Below are 15,244 nucleotides of genomic sequence, written 5' to 3'. Positions count from 1 at the left end.
CTCCCTCCCTCCCTCCCTCTCATCCATCCATCCTTCATCTTTCCCATCCATCCATCCATCCATCCATCCATCCATCCATCCATCCATCCATCCATCCTTCCATCCACCCATTCATCTCTTTCATCCATCCATCTATCCATCCATCCCTCATCCATTTCCATTCATCTGTCCATCCTGCAGTGTTTGTGCAGGGTTGGGAAGAAACACAGACTTCAGCGGGAAACTCATTTGTGAAGGGAGCAGAGAACCCATACAGAGGAGAGTGAGGCCATCTACGTTGGGCGTGGGGTGAGGCTGAGTAAGAAGCTTTCCGTGATTTGATCGTAAAGGGCGTGATAACCGTGAAGGGCACCTTGGCTGAGGAGGAGGCAGGTCTGAGAGAAACATTGTGGCAGGAACACTCCTTTGTGCTGCCCAACCCCTCTGTAAGCTGGAGCGGGGACAGGGAGCTTCGGAGGAGAGTTCCCACTCTAAGAAATAGCGTGAGTGTTTGGACAGCTTCCCATGTGTGGGACACCACATTCCAGTGACCCTGCCAGTGATGGAGGGGACATTGGGGATCCTCACTGGGTGCCCGTATTTCAGATATTGATGAGTGTGTGCGTCCCCAGCGCCACTGTACGGGGAAAACCATGTGCGTCAACATTGGTGGAGCCTTCCAGTGTATCGACCCCAAGTGCCCTGAGGACAAGAACAATGTGACCTATGTGATGACATCTCCCCTGTGAGTATCCCAGGTGGCTGGGCCGGATTTTCCAAAGGTTCTTGGGAGAAGGTGCAGTTATGTCTGAGGAAAGATGAAAGGCAGGGAGCTGGGAGTCTGGGTTCTCTGCGCTCCTGTTTCCCTTCAGTGGTGGCGGTACATGCATCACGGCCTGTGCAGCCAGGACCCAGTTTGCCCCAACAGGAGTAATCTGCCAGTGCTGCTTGCTGACACAGAAGATGCCAGCACTTAGCCACCGGTGCTGCAGGTCAGGGAGGGAGACCGCCGGTGGTGTGGCCAGGAGACAGGCATACATCACACCGATCTGGGAGAGGATCACCTTCCCGTGTTCGCACAGCACATCCTGCACACCTTGCCAGCGCTATATCACCCGGCTTTTCCACTGGTACTGGAAGGTTTGGCTTCTAGGTTTGGCTCCTGCATAGCACTGAATAGAGCTTTTTCTTTTCAAAAGGTGGGAGACAGGCCTTTAGGGGAGAATAGCCACAACTGTAACAAAGGACGTGGGAGTTTAGCACTGTCTTTAGAATGAACCGCCTTCCCCAGCTTAGATACCTGAAGTGCTCTGGGGGGCCACAGCAGAGTGGAAGCAGCGAGGGAGCCCTGAGAGTGGCAGCTGTCAGTGAGAGAGAAGAGCTTAGGAGCCACTCAGTGAAGGGACAGGGGGGCCTACATGTCATAGCCCTGGGGACATCCCTAATTTTCAGCCAGATGTGCTATTCAACTTGCATTAATTACCATGATGATGTGACTCACCAAATTAGCTTACCTGCATCTGTGTTTATGTAGGAAATGTCAACCCTTCCTCATGACCCCAAAGGGTTAAGGCAGACAGGGCTTCCTGCTCAGGAATGAATAATCCTGGGGTTTGGGAAGGTCAGTAGTGGGGAGCGCCATATTTCAGGATGTTGCCAGCTACCTGCTGGGGTCCCGCCATCAGGTGGAGGTCTCAGCGTGTGCAGAGGGTGCCTGGTTTGACTACAGCACCACCATTGCTATTTAATCTCTCCTGGCTTTATTTTTCTGTAAAAGCTATAGTAATAGCATACATGCACATGCACACGCACACGCATGCATGCACACACACACAGGAACACACACATACACACACAAGTGGGATTAGGAGGGTGCCTATTCCTTGGCCACCTTGACACCAGCCACACTCACTTGCTTGTAGCTCCCGGCACCTGTGGTGAGGGACCAGTGGCTGGGAAAGGTCACTCCTGTGGCCTCTGCAAGAGGGCAGGCAGGGGACAAGCCAGGTCAGGGCAGCCCTTCTGCACCTTCCCAAGGCTTACTGCCTACATCTTGCCTCTCTAATCCAGTCGGTGTGAGCGAAATCCCTGCCCCATGGACAGCAAACCCTGCCTCCGCCTGCCCAAGACTGTCTCTTTTCACTACCTGTCTGTGCTTTCCAACCTGGCAACGCCGGTGGTGCTCTTCCGCATGACCATGCCCCCGCTGCCCGGCCAGCGGAAACCCAAGGGCCTGCGGTTTGGCATCGTGGGAGGGAACAGCCGCGAGCACTTTGTGATGCAGCGCTCAGACCTCCGGACAGGGGAGCTGATCCTCCTGAAGACCCTGAAGGGGCCGCTGACAGTGGAGTTGGACCTCGCCATGTCGGAATACCTGGGCCGCTCCTACCAGATCAGCCACGTGTCCAAGCTCACCATCTTTGTGTCCCAATACGACTTCTAAGAGTGCGTGAGCACGGGGTGGAGATCTGGGCTCATGTGTCTTCCAAGGCTCAGCTGTGGGCACTGACTGCGAGACGCCTCCCCTCCCTGCCCGCCTGCTCACCTGCCATTCACCCAGGGGTCCAGGGCACCGCTGCACCCTGGCCCACAGCGTTGCACGGAAGGGCGGCCACGAAACCCAAACTGCTGCCATCACTTTTGTTTTCTGCTTTAAGGTTGTTCCCGTCGATTATGCACTAATTTTCTGAAATCTCTTTTCCAGGGGAATGGGTAGCTTTTGAAAATGCTGTGCGAATGGCACTATGGGTTTGAGCTAGCCGGGGAGGGAAGGCTTACAATGTGGATCAGTCCTGTATTATTAGTCATGTTGAGGGTCAGACCGGGCCCTGTGTGCGTGGCACGGGGTGGGCCCTTGGCCACGACCCAGAGTTCTGCTGTTGTCTGTGTCCCCTCGGTGACATGCCTGCCAGCCTTCTCACAGAGAGGGGTGCAGGCCTGGGAGCCCCACATGATTCTTCTAGACCAAGGGACCAACATTGAAGAGTAGATTCTGCCTGAATTAATTCCTTTTGAGAAATCATATCTCAAAACATAACCTGGTATTCTGAGTAAATAAAGCCTCTTGTTTCTCCCTGCCCACCTGGCCTGTCCCTGAACATGAGCTGGCCCCGTGCCTTGTAGGAGGGGACACCTAGCTCGCTTCCTGTCTAGGCGCAGCCACTAAGATGAATGACTAAGAGAGAACACATAGGTGAATGTGGGATTGCTCCCGCAGTGGAAATCCGGCCTGGCCCAGTAGGAGATTCATAAGGCAACACCAGGCTGTGAGGAGTTTAAGATGCTCCAGGCCTTCTACTTCTGATGGAAGAGCCAGGAGGAGATGCCCTCCAGTGACCAGCTAAGGCTGGGGGTGTGGCGGGGTGGGGTGGGAAGTTGGCTGAGCTGTGAGGTTTCAGTATCCAAATAGATGTTAATCTAGGTGAGATTTCATCACAGATGCGTTATTTTAAAACTCTGTATTTGCTTGGTATGAGATGGAGCCAGAGGACATGTGTTGCCAGGTTAGTGGCCAAGCCCACATCAGGATGTTTCTGGGACACTATCCTTGTCTTAATTTGCCAGACAAGAGTAAGACACAGTCAAGAGTTGCCTTTGATATTTTTCATCTCCTCCCATGAGCTCAGCTGCCATCTCTCCAACGACAGAACCAGGGCCTGTAAATCTGCCTTTCTGGGCTGTTACATGACTATTGAAACTGTTGTCCACAGCCTTGTGTTTCCAAGTGGTGCTGTGAAGGATCAGAAGCCTGCAGGCCACCCTGTCCCCTATGCGGACGTCAGGTGGGAGAGTCCAAAGGCCTGGCCACGTTACAGTGGTGTGCTCTTCCTCCTTGCTGAGGGCTTGGGTGGCTCCCAGGGACAAGCCTGTCACCTCCCAGGTGAGGCATGTAGATGCTCTTCAGAACAGGCGCCCACCTCCACTGGTGCATCACGATGACTTGGATGCCACAGGCCCAGCCTAAAGCAGTGGTTTGCATCCTTAGATCTGCCGTCACAGTGCCGCATGAATGCCAGGCTGCTTGCGCCCCTCCTGTGGAGTACGCCTGGGCCTTCTCCGTGGGTGATACCTTATGTTCTCTTTTCTCTCTCACCTCACTTTCCCCGTGGAAACCAACCCTCTTTTGTCCTTTCACAATCTGTGCCAGGTCAGAGCAGCTAATAGAGGTATTAATTTGCACCCCTTTCCAAGAGACATAGTTTCCTAGTATTCGGCAGTGGGTTTTTTTTTAACTTTTGATCACGCACAGTTGCAAACACACACAAAAGCAGAGAGGAGTGCAATGAGCCCATGTCCAAATCACCAGCCTCGGTGAGTAACACATAGCAAGTCTTGTTCCATCTCTATTCTCACCCCACATGATGATTCTGGAGCAGATCCTAGACGTCAGTCACATTATTTCATCTGTAAATATTTTAGCATTTCTCCTTAAACTATAAGTACTCTTTAAAAAGCACAACCTCAATACCAGTGATATCTAAAAAATTAGCAATAATTCTTTAATACCTTCAAATATTTCTGAGTGGCTCATGACTTTGTTTGAATTGGATCCATGATTTGTAATTTGTTGATAGGCCTCTTTAGTCTCTTTTAATCTGTACAGTGGTTCTCACATCTGAACATATGTTTGGAGAAACTGGAGGCTTGTTAGAAGACAGAGTACTGGGTCATTTGTCCTGTAGAATTTCCCACAGTCTGGGTTTTCCTGAGTGCATCTCTATTATGTCTTTTTCCATGTTCCTCTGTCCTCTCTGCTTTTTACACATCAATCTTTATATCTAGAGACTTAATCCAGGTCCAGTTAGGTTTTGCTTTGCAAGACTGCTTTCTTGGTGGTAACAGGAGCTTCCAGTGGGAGCAACAGAGTCTCTTGTTGACTCTTTTCTAATGTTAGCAGCCACTGATGTTTGTTGATAGACCATGACTCCTTTAGGCGTCGCAAATAATATTCTAGTGCTGTTGTTTCTTTTTTGTTTATTGGCTGGTGTACTTTGTCAAGAGAAACCTGCTTTCATCAATTATTTGGCTGTCCTGGGGTTTGGTCTATATAGGAAAGGCAGGAAAATTCCTCGACTCTTCTTAGCTTGCAAGGTGGCTGCAGTGAGAATTGTTTTCTTGCCGAGTACATGATGAACTCGTGGTTTAAACAGCTGAGGTATGTTTCAGGGCATTGCAGTTACTGTTCCTGCTGTTTCTCAGACTGTGGTCCCTCTGGCCCTTGGGAACTGCTTCAAGTTGGCTGATTCCTGTTGACACGACCCGGGTGGTCTTTGATAGTTTCATAGTTATCTTGTCTATCTGTTTCAAGCTCATCTTGTGTATTCTGAGTCCCAGCCCTGAAGTCATGCATTACCCCAGGGATCCTGGTTCCTTTCAGTGGGCAATGATAATTAGAGATCAAAATCTGGGTGCTAAGGGTGCTCAATGGTAGTGGTGTGATCAGAATGACAATGCCAAAATTATCACAAAAAATAATTACTGAAAACAGTTAAAGTTTTCTTTTGCAATTCTGTTTCTTGGTTTTAGTGGACAGAACTAGGACATGTGTACTCTTTGTTGTTGTTGTTTTTTAAAGAGAAAAACACTACATGAGTTTATATTGGTATTTCCAGTTCAACTCAGGAGTACAGGGTTTTTATGTAACTTCATTGACCTTACACCTACTCTTCTTTCTCTCATTTGAAAAACTTCCTCAAAAATCACCCAAATAATTACATATTGTCTTTTCTTTGAACACTTTATTGAATTTACTGGGGTGACAATGGTTAATATGAACATACAGGTTTCAGGTGTGGGTTTCTATGTTACAACATCTGTATATTGCTCTGTGTGCCCACCACCCAAAGTCAGATCTTCTCCCGTCACCATATAGTAAGACCTACACATTACACATTATCTTAAATCCTCAGAATGACAATGCCAAAATTATCACAAAAAATAATTACTGGAAACAGTTAAAGTTTTCTTTTGCAATTCTGTTGTCCTTAGGGTTTATGCCTAGGGATGTACAGTCAAATTACTGTTTTAAAATAACCTGGAACGGGTCCTCTCTCTGCGGTTATACCCCAAACTTGAATTAGGGTTACGGTCATTCACTTGGTTTTCCTTAAAAATTTTTAGAAACTGCTTTTTTATTTTAATGTTTTATAATTAGGTAAACTATTTACATGGTTCCAAATTCAAATCCACAATATGAACTGCCTGAGAAGTCTGTATTTTATATTCTCTCCATCCTATTACCTTTTTCTGCCATAGATAATATTTTTTTCCATTTTACCCTTCCATTTAAAACAATATGTGCAGGTGGTAAATGATATCATGCTATTTTACACTTTCCTTGATCTTGCTTTTTTCTTAACAAAATATTGGACACCACTCCATAAAACCAGACAGAACATTCTCTTGTAAAGTGCTCCATTATAAGGACATACCAGTGTTTATCCAACCAGCCACCCTTGATTGACATTTGGGTGTTTCCAGTCCTTTCATATTAAAAATATTGCAGCAATATGCATTTGTCTTTTCGTATTTTTGCCTTTGTAACTCTGTTCCCTCCATAAGGATTCTACTCCTTTCTCTTCCCAACAACAATGCATGAGAGTCATGTTCCTGAATCAGAGAAGGCCCAGGAGCATCCCTGGTTCTCACATCAGCACATCACCCCCCCCCCCCCCCCGGAAGGACAGAGAGGCCTGAGTGGAGGGCTGTCCCCCAGCAAACCCACCTGCTCATACTGGACTCATGAGTAGCAGTCAACAGCCACTAGGAAGAGATGAGACAAGCCAACTGGATCACTGGCTCCTCAATGTTGGAAAATTAGCTAGGTTTTCAGATAACTTTTAAAAATCATCTTATTTTCTTTTTCTTTTTAACTAATTTTTTAAAAATATGTTTTTATTTACTTTAGAGAGAGAGGAAGGGAGAAGGAGAGAGAGAGAAACATCAATGTGAGAGAGAAACATCAATTGGCTGCCTCCTGCATGCCCCCTGTTGGCGAGCGAGCCTACAACCCAGGCATGTGCCCTGACCAGAAATTGGACCAGCAACCTTTTGGTGCATGGGATTATACTCAAGCAACTGAGCCACACCAGCCAGGGCAAAAAAAAATAATAATAATTAAAAAAAAAATTCTTCTTTTCAAAGTGTAGCACCTCCAAAACTAACAAACAAAAAGAAAAATAAATTTAAAACAAAATATCACTGAAGAATCAAACTTGATGGGTTTGTGGGGCTCTGAGCAAGTGCCTAGAAGAGACATGAAGTCAGACTCAGGGGTCACGTTCCACCAGCCACCTGCCTCAGCCCTTACCAAGCACCCACTGCAGAGGTGGAAGGTAGGCTTTTGTGACTTTTACCTTGTACATTTGAGAATCTGTAGGTTTTTATAAGCAGCATAAAAACTGAATGTCTCCTGTATTCCAGGTGCTGTTCAGTTGCTTAGGATATAATGGATGACCAGATTGACAGGAACCCTGACCTCACGGCGCTTACATTTCAGCAAGTGAGAAGATAATGCACATGTAAACAAGAAAAGTATGTGATTTCACGGAGGCATGAATGCTGTGAAAACGAGGGTGGTCAGTACATGGGGAATGTGCTCAGCTTGACCACCCCTGTAGCCAGATGTTGCAAACACTGTCATCGTGTGTGGTGACAGTTAGCTCCCGGCTCCTGGTGTTTGGATTGTGGCTCAGAATTTGGAGTGTGTGAATGCAGCAGTGATAGGAGGAGGCCTGAGAAAACCACACTGGGTTCATGTGCACAGAGCAAAGGCAGCTTCGTGAAGACAACAACGATGCTGACTTGGAAAGAGAGGGAAAGGAAGCCTTGGGGGACCTGCAGCGACAGAGCCTCATTTTTTGTTTTGGTTATTACTGTTGTTATAAAATGTCCCCAAACTTACAGTCTTAAAACAGTTATTTTATCATGCTCATGGATTCTATGGGTCAGGAACTCAGCTCCACAGTGTCTGCACCCCCTCAGCTGGGAGCACTCCTGGCCAGGGGCCGGGTTACTCGCATGTTGGCCTGGTCGGGGAAACTCGCAGACAGGACAAGCAGACAGCTTTCCTCGGGCTCTCCACGTAGATTAGCTTCTTCAGAGCATGTTGGCCTCAGAAGGGTGGGATTTCTGACATAGTGGCCCAGGTTCCTAGTATGAGTGTCCAGAAAACAAGGTAGAAGCTGCACGGCCTTGTGACTACCTTGGAAGTCACAGAGTCACCTGTGTCATACTCTGTTGGTCAAAGTTGTGTCAAACACCATTGAGTAAAGGGAAGTGGACATGGACCAGTGAGTCCTCCCTAAGTTGGGTTGAGTTGAACGGAAGTTTCAAAGGGTTTTAGGGACATGTTTTAAACTGCCACTCCTGGTCTTCTGTGTGGGGACCAGTGTCCCATGACACCCGGCTTCCTGTGGTTTACCAGAAACTCCATGTCCTTTCCTCCTTGCTCAAGCTCTTGGGTGTGTTCTGTTCAGGCAGACAATCCCTGCCATGGACAGGGTTTGTACTCGAGTTGGGAGATGAGATCTCACCTGTACCTCACGGGGTACCTTTACAACAGTAAAACCAGTCAAAGCCCACTGAGCTGGAAGCTCGCCAGGGTCAGAGGTCAGGGGAAGGAGACCACTGGCAGGGTCAGGACCAGTTCATGAAGAAGCTGGCTCTTAAATGATTCTGATTAGAGGAAGTCTCATGGGACATTCAGGCCACATTCATGTGCCCTTGCTCTCACAAGGAGGATTTCCAACAAATCCCAGCATTGGCAAAGCCACGGAAGTGTCAGCTGACTTGCAGACCAGAGAGTATGACTTGTGGAAATTGGGTCTGAGCTGACAGTTTTCTGAATCTGACCACCTTTAAATGAAAAATGAAATTGTTGCAACCTAGTTCTTTATTTCCAGGAAGCTCTCTATTAAATTTTTTTGTTATCCTCACTGAGGATGTTTTTTCCATTGCTTTTCAGAGAGAGTGGAAGGGAGGAAGGGGGAGAGAGAGAAACATTGATGTGAGAGAGACATATTGACTGGTTGCCACTCACACCCACCAGGACTAGGGGTGGGATACAAATCTGGACCCTTTGGTGCTCGGGCCGGTGCTCTAACCACTGAGCACACCAGCCAGGGCTCTCCAGGAAGCTCTTTTGATATACTTTTGAGGAGAAACAGGCTCTACGGCATGCATACCTGGCTTCCTTAGGCAGGAGTCACAGCAGCCGAGCAGTGGCCCTTGCACGACAGCCAGCCTTCCTTTCACAGTCATTGAGTGGTCAGACATGTTTCTGTAAAGATCTCTGCTTTTTTTTTTTTAATATGTCTTTATTGATTTCAGAGAGAGGAAGGGAGAGGGAGAGATAGAAACATCGATGAGAGAGTCATTGATCAGCTGCCTCCTGCACACCCCCTGCTGGGGATCAAGCCCGAAACCGGGGCCTGTGCTCTGACGGGGAATAGAACTGTGATCTCCTGGATCATAGGTCGATGCTCAACCGCTGAGCCAAGCCAGCCAGGCAAGATCTCTGCTTCTTAAATCCACCTGTCCTCCCCACCCAGCCATCAGGTTCCATCACAGGAAGAGCACGTTCCTTACCTTGCCCGAGTCCTGCAGGTGGCTGTCTTCACTCCTGCCTTCAGCCAGCAGGGAGTGCCCGATGGGGCTGGGGGCTGGGCCCTGAGAGCAGGCATCTCTCTCACTCCAGTGCTGGAGGCTGCCCAGCGGACAGATATGTCTCTGCAGAGCATTCCCCATTTCCCTGAAGGCAGCCGGACCTTAGAGTGCAGCCTCAACCCCCAGAGCCCGAGTGATCTGGCCCCAGCCCACCTTGTGGCCCACACTGAGGACACTGCCACAATCACCAGCCTCCTTTCTGCCCCTTGACTCCACCAAGCTCATTCCCACCTTGCTCAGCTCTTCACTTGGGGTGGTTCAAAGGTCCCCTTCTCAGGGCATCCCAGCCACCCTTGTCAATGCTGCTCTTCTCTCCGCAGTCGCCCCTGATCCCCTTGCCCTGTTTCGTTTTCTTTAAAAACACTTCTCACTATCTGGAATGAATGTGTTTCTTTACCTAGTGTCTTCTGTCTCCCCAAATCACAGACGCTGTTGGTTCCCCATCCAGGATCCATTTCCCCTTCCTACGTTCCAGGGAAGAAGCCTGTTTTGCTCAGAGCCCCCCCTCTTCTTGTTTGGGCTGAACTGTGTCCCACCCTAAATTCCTATATTGAAGCCCTGACCCCCAGGACCTCCGAATGTGGCTGTACTTGGGGATGGGATGGGTCCTTTAGAGACGTGGAGTTAAAGTGAGGTCATCAGGGTGGGCCTATCTCCAACATGAGCCGTGTCTTTATAAAGAGAGGTGAGGACAGACACACAGACGGAGGCCACGGGAAGGCACAGGAAGGAGGCGACAGCCGTCTGCAAGCCAAAGGGAGAGAGGCCGCAGGAGAAACCAATCCTGCCGGCTCCTTGATCTCAGGCTTCTGGCGTCCAGACTGTGAGGAGATAAAGGTTGGTTGTTTCTGCCACCCAGCCTTTCGTACTGTGATGGCAGCCCCAGCGAACTAACACGCTCCTCACTCCAGCCTGTGTCTCAGGGGAAGGCGACCACCCACCCTCACACCCCAGGCTCCACGATGAGTCATCCTGGGCCAGTGAGTGTCCAAGACCAGCCCAGGGCTGCCACATGGCATTCTCCAGGGGGGCGGCGACATGTCCAAGTGTCCAGGGACCATCCCAGGCAGAAGTAATATGCTGGATGCCTTTTTTTTTTTTTTTTTGACAATGAGAGAATCTGGTCTGTGTAAAGGAAACATCTCCTGGTGAAAGGCAGAGCCCGGGGAAAGGGGCCTGGAACCTTCCGCCTCTGGGCCTCTTGTTACAGGTGGTGATGTGGTTCTAGTGTAATCGGGTCTCAGGAGGAGACTTCTTGGTAGCCCAGGGCACCCTCGTCTCACCAGCTAGAGCCCAGGTCTGCGGGTGCGGGCATCTCGGCCACACGCTGGCTGGTGCCGCAGCGACTGAAGGCCCTAAGTTCATGAGGACCAACGTGAATGCCATAGGAGGGGCTGCCTGTTGCTGCCACCGACTTGGTTTTGCTTTAGTGTGTACAGAGCAGGGCCCAGGCGGCTGGGGAAGGGAACACTGAAAAGGCCAGTGTGAAGAAACAGGAGCGAGGGCCACCTAAATAGCAAATTCGCCATGGAAACCATGGACAAAGTGACCGACTGGCCACGAAACAAAGCAGATGGTGTTCGAGGGATATATTGGTGAATTTGGCCAAATCTTCCCCGTTGTCTGCCCACTCTGGGTAGGTCACTGCTTTTTATTTTTTTGTTAAACCTCGATTAACTCGATATTTTTTCCATTGATTTTTAGAGAGAGTAAGAGGGAGGGAGGGGAAGAGGGAGAGAGAGTCAATGTGAGAGAGACATCAATTGGTTGCCTCCTGACCTGGGCAGGTATTGAGCCCACAAGCCAGGTATGTGCCCTTGACTGGGACTCGAACTTGCAACCCTCCGGTGCGTGGGTCGACACTCTAACCACTGAGAAACACCGGCCAGGCCTAGGCTGGCACTTCTGCCCCCAGTGGGCTGAGTCCTGGCTAAGAAGGGGTGCATGCCTCCCAGGGCCAAGCACAGTGAGTCCTCACTAGTGTCCTGCGTTCTGCAACTTTAAGCGAAACGACGTATAATGAAACCAGTTTTACTGCAGGCTAATGATACAAGCGAGTTAAGCCCCGATGGCATCTCATCAACGTCACAACTAAACGACATTACGCAGGACCTGCTGTACCACTGAGTTGCGACATCGGAGTCCCCAGCATTCTCTCCCCCTCCAGCAGGGCAACTGGCCTCACTCAGGTGAGTGGCTCTGTCAGCTCAGGTACCCGAGGGATACCATGAGCTGCTGACCATGTTGTGAGCAAAGTGAGCAAAAAGCCATCCTTCGTTGTTTTAAGCCATGGAAACTTCAGGATTGTTTGTTACTCCAGCATAACTACCCTGAGCGATTCAGGGCAGAAAGAGAAAAAAATGAGAGACCTCATCACTGACGGTGAAATCACGCTGTGGACTGAGGAGTGGAATGAACTCGGCTCCCTACGCCAGCTTTACAGAAAACAAACAGGAAAACCAGGCAGGAGAGAACGATACGTTTCAAGGTCGGGGCAGGCTTCCCAGTGGCATGGAGGAGTTTTAGGTGCTAAGCAAACCCAGCTCTGTCCTAACCTCTTGCCTTGGGAGCAGAATAGGCTCTGTGTTGTTGGCTGAACTGTCCTCCAAAAAGATCTGTTCAGGTCCTCACACCTGGTACCTGTGAACGTGACCTTGCTTGGAAATAGGTTTTTGCAGATGCAATTAGTTAGGTTATAATAAGGTCTTGCTATGTTAGGGTGGGCCTTAATCCAACGACTGGTATCCAAGTAGGAAAAGAAAGCAGAGTCAGACACTCATACAGGCAGGAGACAAGGCAGAGACGGGGTTATGCTGTCCCAGCCAGGAAATGCCAAGGATGCCAGGAAATGCCAAGGATGCCAGGAATCACCAGAAGCTGGAAGCGACAAGAGGGACCCTCCCTGGAGGACCTTCCCTGGGGCCTTCAGAGGGAGGGTAGCCCTGCCACGCCTTGATCTCAGACTTCGGCCTCCAGACTGTGAGAGGACATCTGTTGTTTTTAGGCTCCCTGTTTGCGGTACTGTTACAGCAGCCCCGGGAAACCAATGTACCTTGTTCCCCCGTCTCCCTTCCAGAACATTTGCCGAGGGTCAGCCACCGCTGCCGAGTACACGCCTCTTCCACAGCCCACGCCCTAGCCCACCGTCCTCTGTCACGCCCGGCATCCCTGTATCAGGGCGACTGCTGCTCCGTTAGTCAGAGGCCACCTCGCAATGGGTGTGGGGTCCCTGGGGACACCCAGGAGGCTGGTTTTCAAACGTGGAGGCCGTTTTTCTTCTTTGAAAGAGAAGTTGGCTAATTTTATAAGGAGTGACATAATTCTACTTATTTCAGCAGTAAAATCTGGAACAAAGGGTCAGTCAGCATGTTTCATAAAGAGAGTCATCGCCCGGCTGGGCGTGGCTCAGCGGTTGAGCGTCAACCTAGGGTCTGGGCGATTGGGGTTCGATTCCCGGTCAGGGCACATGCCCGGGTTGCGGGCTCGATCAATGACTCTCTCATCATTGATGTTTCTCTCTCTCCCTCTCCTTTCCTCTCTCTGAAATCAATAAATATATATTTAAAAAACAAAACAAAAAGAGATACATTGACTCTGGGATAAGGAAGGATTTTCCTGGAGGACTGGGGACAAATGACAGCCACTCTCCCCTCAGGTTCTGCAGGGTCCAGGTTCCCTGCTGTCCTCCCCTCACCCTCTCTATACAACTTTTCAGAGGTGCCTCTGAAAACGACTCACACACCTATAAACCGCATCCTTCAGAGCACTGGCGTCACAAATGGCTAAACATAAACCTCTGACACCTGCTCACTCAGAAAGACAAGACTAATCACTCTGCCAGTAACTCCCTAGTTGACACAAGCTGACCCACCCCTGCTAAGGCCATCCCACGACTGCCCCTAGTCTGGAAAGCTCCAGAATTCTTTCCCTAAGGCCCTCCTGCTGAGATGTCCCCGTGCCCTGAAATGCCATAGCTCTCCTGCTGCAGCAAGTGATAAACCTGACTCTGTTGACTGTAGGTGGGGCCCAGGTGGTCGCTGACAGATGGGCCTCAACTCCCAGCTCAAGCAACCAGTGGTCTCCACCACGGTCCCTGGATCCGCTGCTGTGTGGTGGGCAACTGTGAGGTGTGTACTAGGTAGCTGGTGACTGGGACTAGGTAAGAGCCCCACATTTGGAAATGAGAAAGGAAGTGGCCTTGCTCAGAACTGTGCAAAGACTTGGAGGGCACCTCACACGTGCACGCGAATGTCACAGAGGGAGGCTTGCGTGCACCTGGCTGTGCGTAGGGCATCCAGGGCTGCTTACTCAGGTTCTCGCTCTCAATTCTCTCCTCTCCTCTCCTTTGCCTCCGCCCCTGTCTGGGGAATTCATGGATTACTTGAGCAGAAAGACACAGCATTTCCCACCTGTGTTTCCTGGTTAGGCCTCTACCACTGCAAGGCTTAAACATCAAAAAAATCCTTTTCACTCTTTCACCTAGAGGCCCCTTTTTCATCTGGTTGGGGGAAATAGCAGTCCCCCTTTAATGTTTAATATTTGATGGATGTAATAACTATCAAGTGAGGGCCTTGCCTGTGCCCGACCCTCGCAGGGACACAGTCTCGAACAGGACAGAACGCCCTTGTGCTGCTTCCAGACCATCGGGGGTGGGGAGAGCCGTTTGAGACAAGGGTGTAGGGCTGCTGAGCCCAGAAGAGGGGAGGGAGAGAGTCCTTGCCTGATGTTCACAACAGCTGCCCGACAGCGAGGACTTGTGGGTGAGGCCTCAGAGGAAGAGGGAGACCAGCATGAGACTGGGCTGTGGGTGACTGCTGTGCTGAACCCCCGCTTCCCAATTCTGTGGCTTAGCCTGCAGGGTTCTGCTAACAGCCCCAGCTGATCCATGGGTGGGCCCAGGAGGCCCTTTCCTGGTGCTGCATGCAGTCCCCCCACAGCCTCCTTATGGTGACAGCGTTCTTGCTGAGATGTCACCGGGCACCAGCAGTGTCTTCCTGGCCGAGTATCTCCCAGGTCTCCCCATTCCTCATAGGTTCCCCTTCCCTGTCTTTTGGCCCCCATGATGGAGGGTCCTGCACATCCCACTTAAAAAGTCAAGGTCATTTTTTTCCGTTCCTCTTCCTGGTACAAATCTAGCTGTAGGATGCATCCCAAGGAACACAGGGCCTGCAGAACTGCTGGCAGCCCGAGCGGCAGGGCCGGGGAGGAGGGCCCCGGCTGCATCACCTCCCCGGCTCGTGAGAACACAGGACCCTTCACGGCAGCACAAGGGCCGGCATTGAGCCCGACAAGCAGGAATTCACTGGGACCAGGTTTTCCTCCTTCATGGACTGAAATGGCTGTTTTATGTGCATCTGGCTGAAATAAGGGGCGCTTCTGTTGATTCCAGGTTTACCTAACTGAGTTCAGCTGCAGGGGGAAGTTTAAGTTGGCTCAGAGTCTGCAGGCACATGGAAAGCTGAAAGGAGCTGGTGTGTCAGCAGACGTGGGGCTGAATCACAAATTTGTTCAGGAAGTCCAAGATTAAAGTCCAGTTTATATTATTATGTAACAGATATTCCCCCCAAGGAACATATCCAGGCAAATAAATTTGAAATAT

At 50.1% G+C, this 15,244-nt stretch overlaps 1 protein-coding gene across 1 annotated transcript in view; it reads left to right on the top strand.

Annotated features, from left to right (window-relative positions):
* The window catches only part of FBLN7 (fibulin 7), a 38,515-nt gene extending 32,026 nt beyond the window's left edge, over positions 1–6,489 (top strand). The window contains exons 8-9 of the mRNA XM_087823688.1: positions 586–724; positions 2,050–6,489. Of these exons, the coding sequence (XP_087679814.1) occupies positions 586–724; positions 2,050–2,422 (512 nt within the window). The 3' untranslated portion in view covers positions 2,423–6,489. The remainder of the gene's footprint in view (positions 1–585; positions 725–2,049) is intronic.
* The last annotated feature ends 8,755 nt before the right edge of the window (positions 6,490–15,244 follow it).

This window comes from Miniopterus natalensis, chromosome 13 (assembly GCF_054644295.1).
Source record: "Miniopterus natalensis isolate mMinNat1 chromosome 13, mMinNat1.hap1, whole genome shotgun sequence".
Lineage (NCBI taxonomy): Eukaryota > Metazoa > Chordata > Mammalia > Chiroptera > Miniopteridae > Miniopterus > Miniopterus natalensis.
This window is presented reverse-complemented; position numbering and strand designations above follow the sequence as displayed.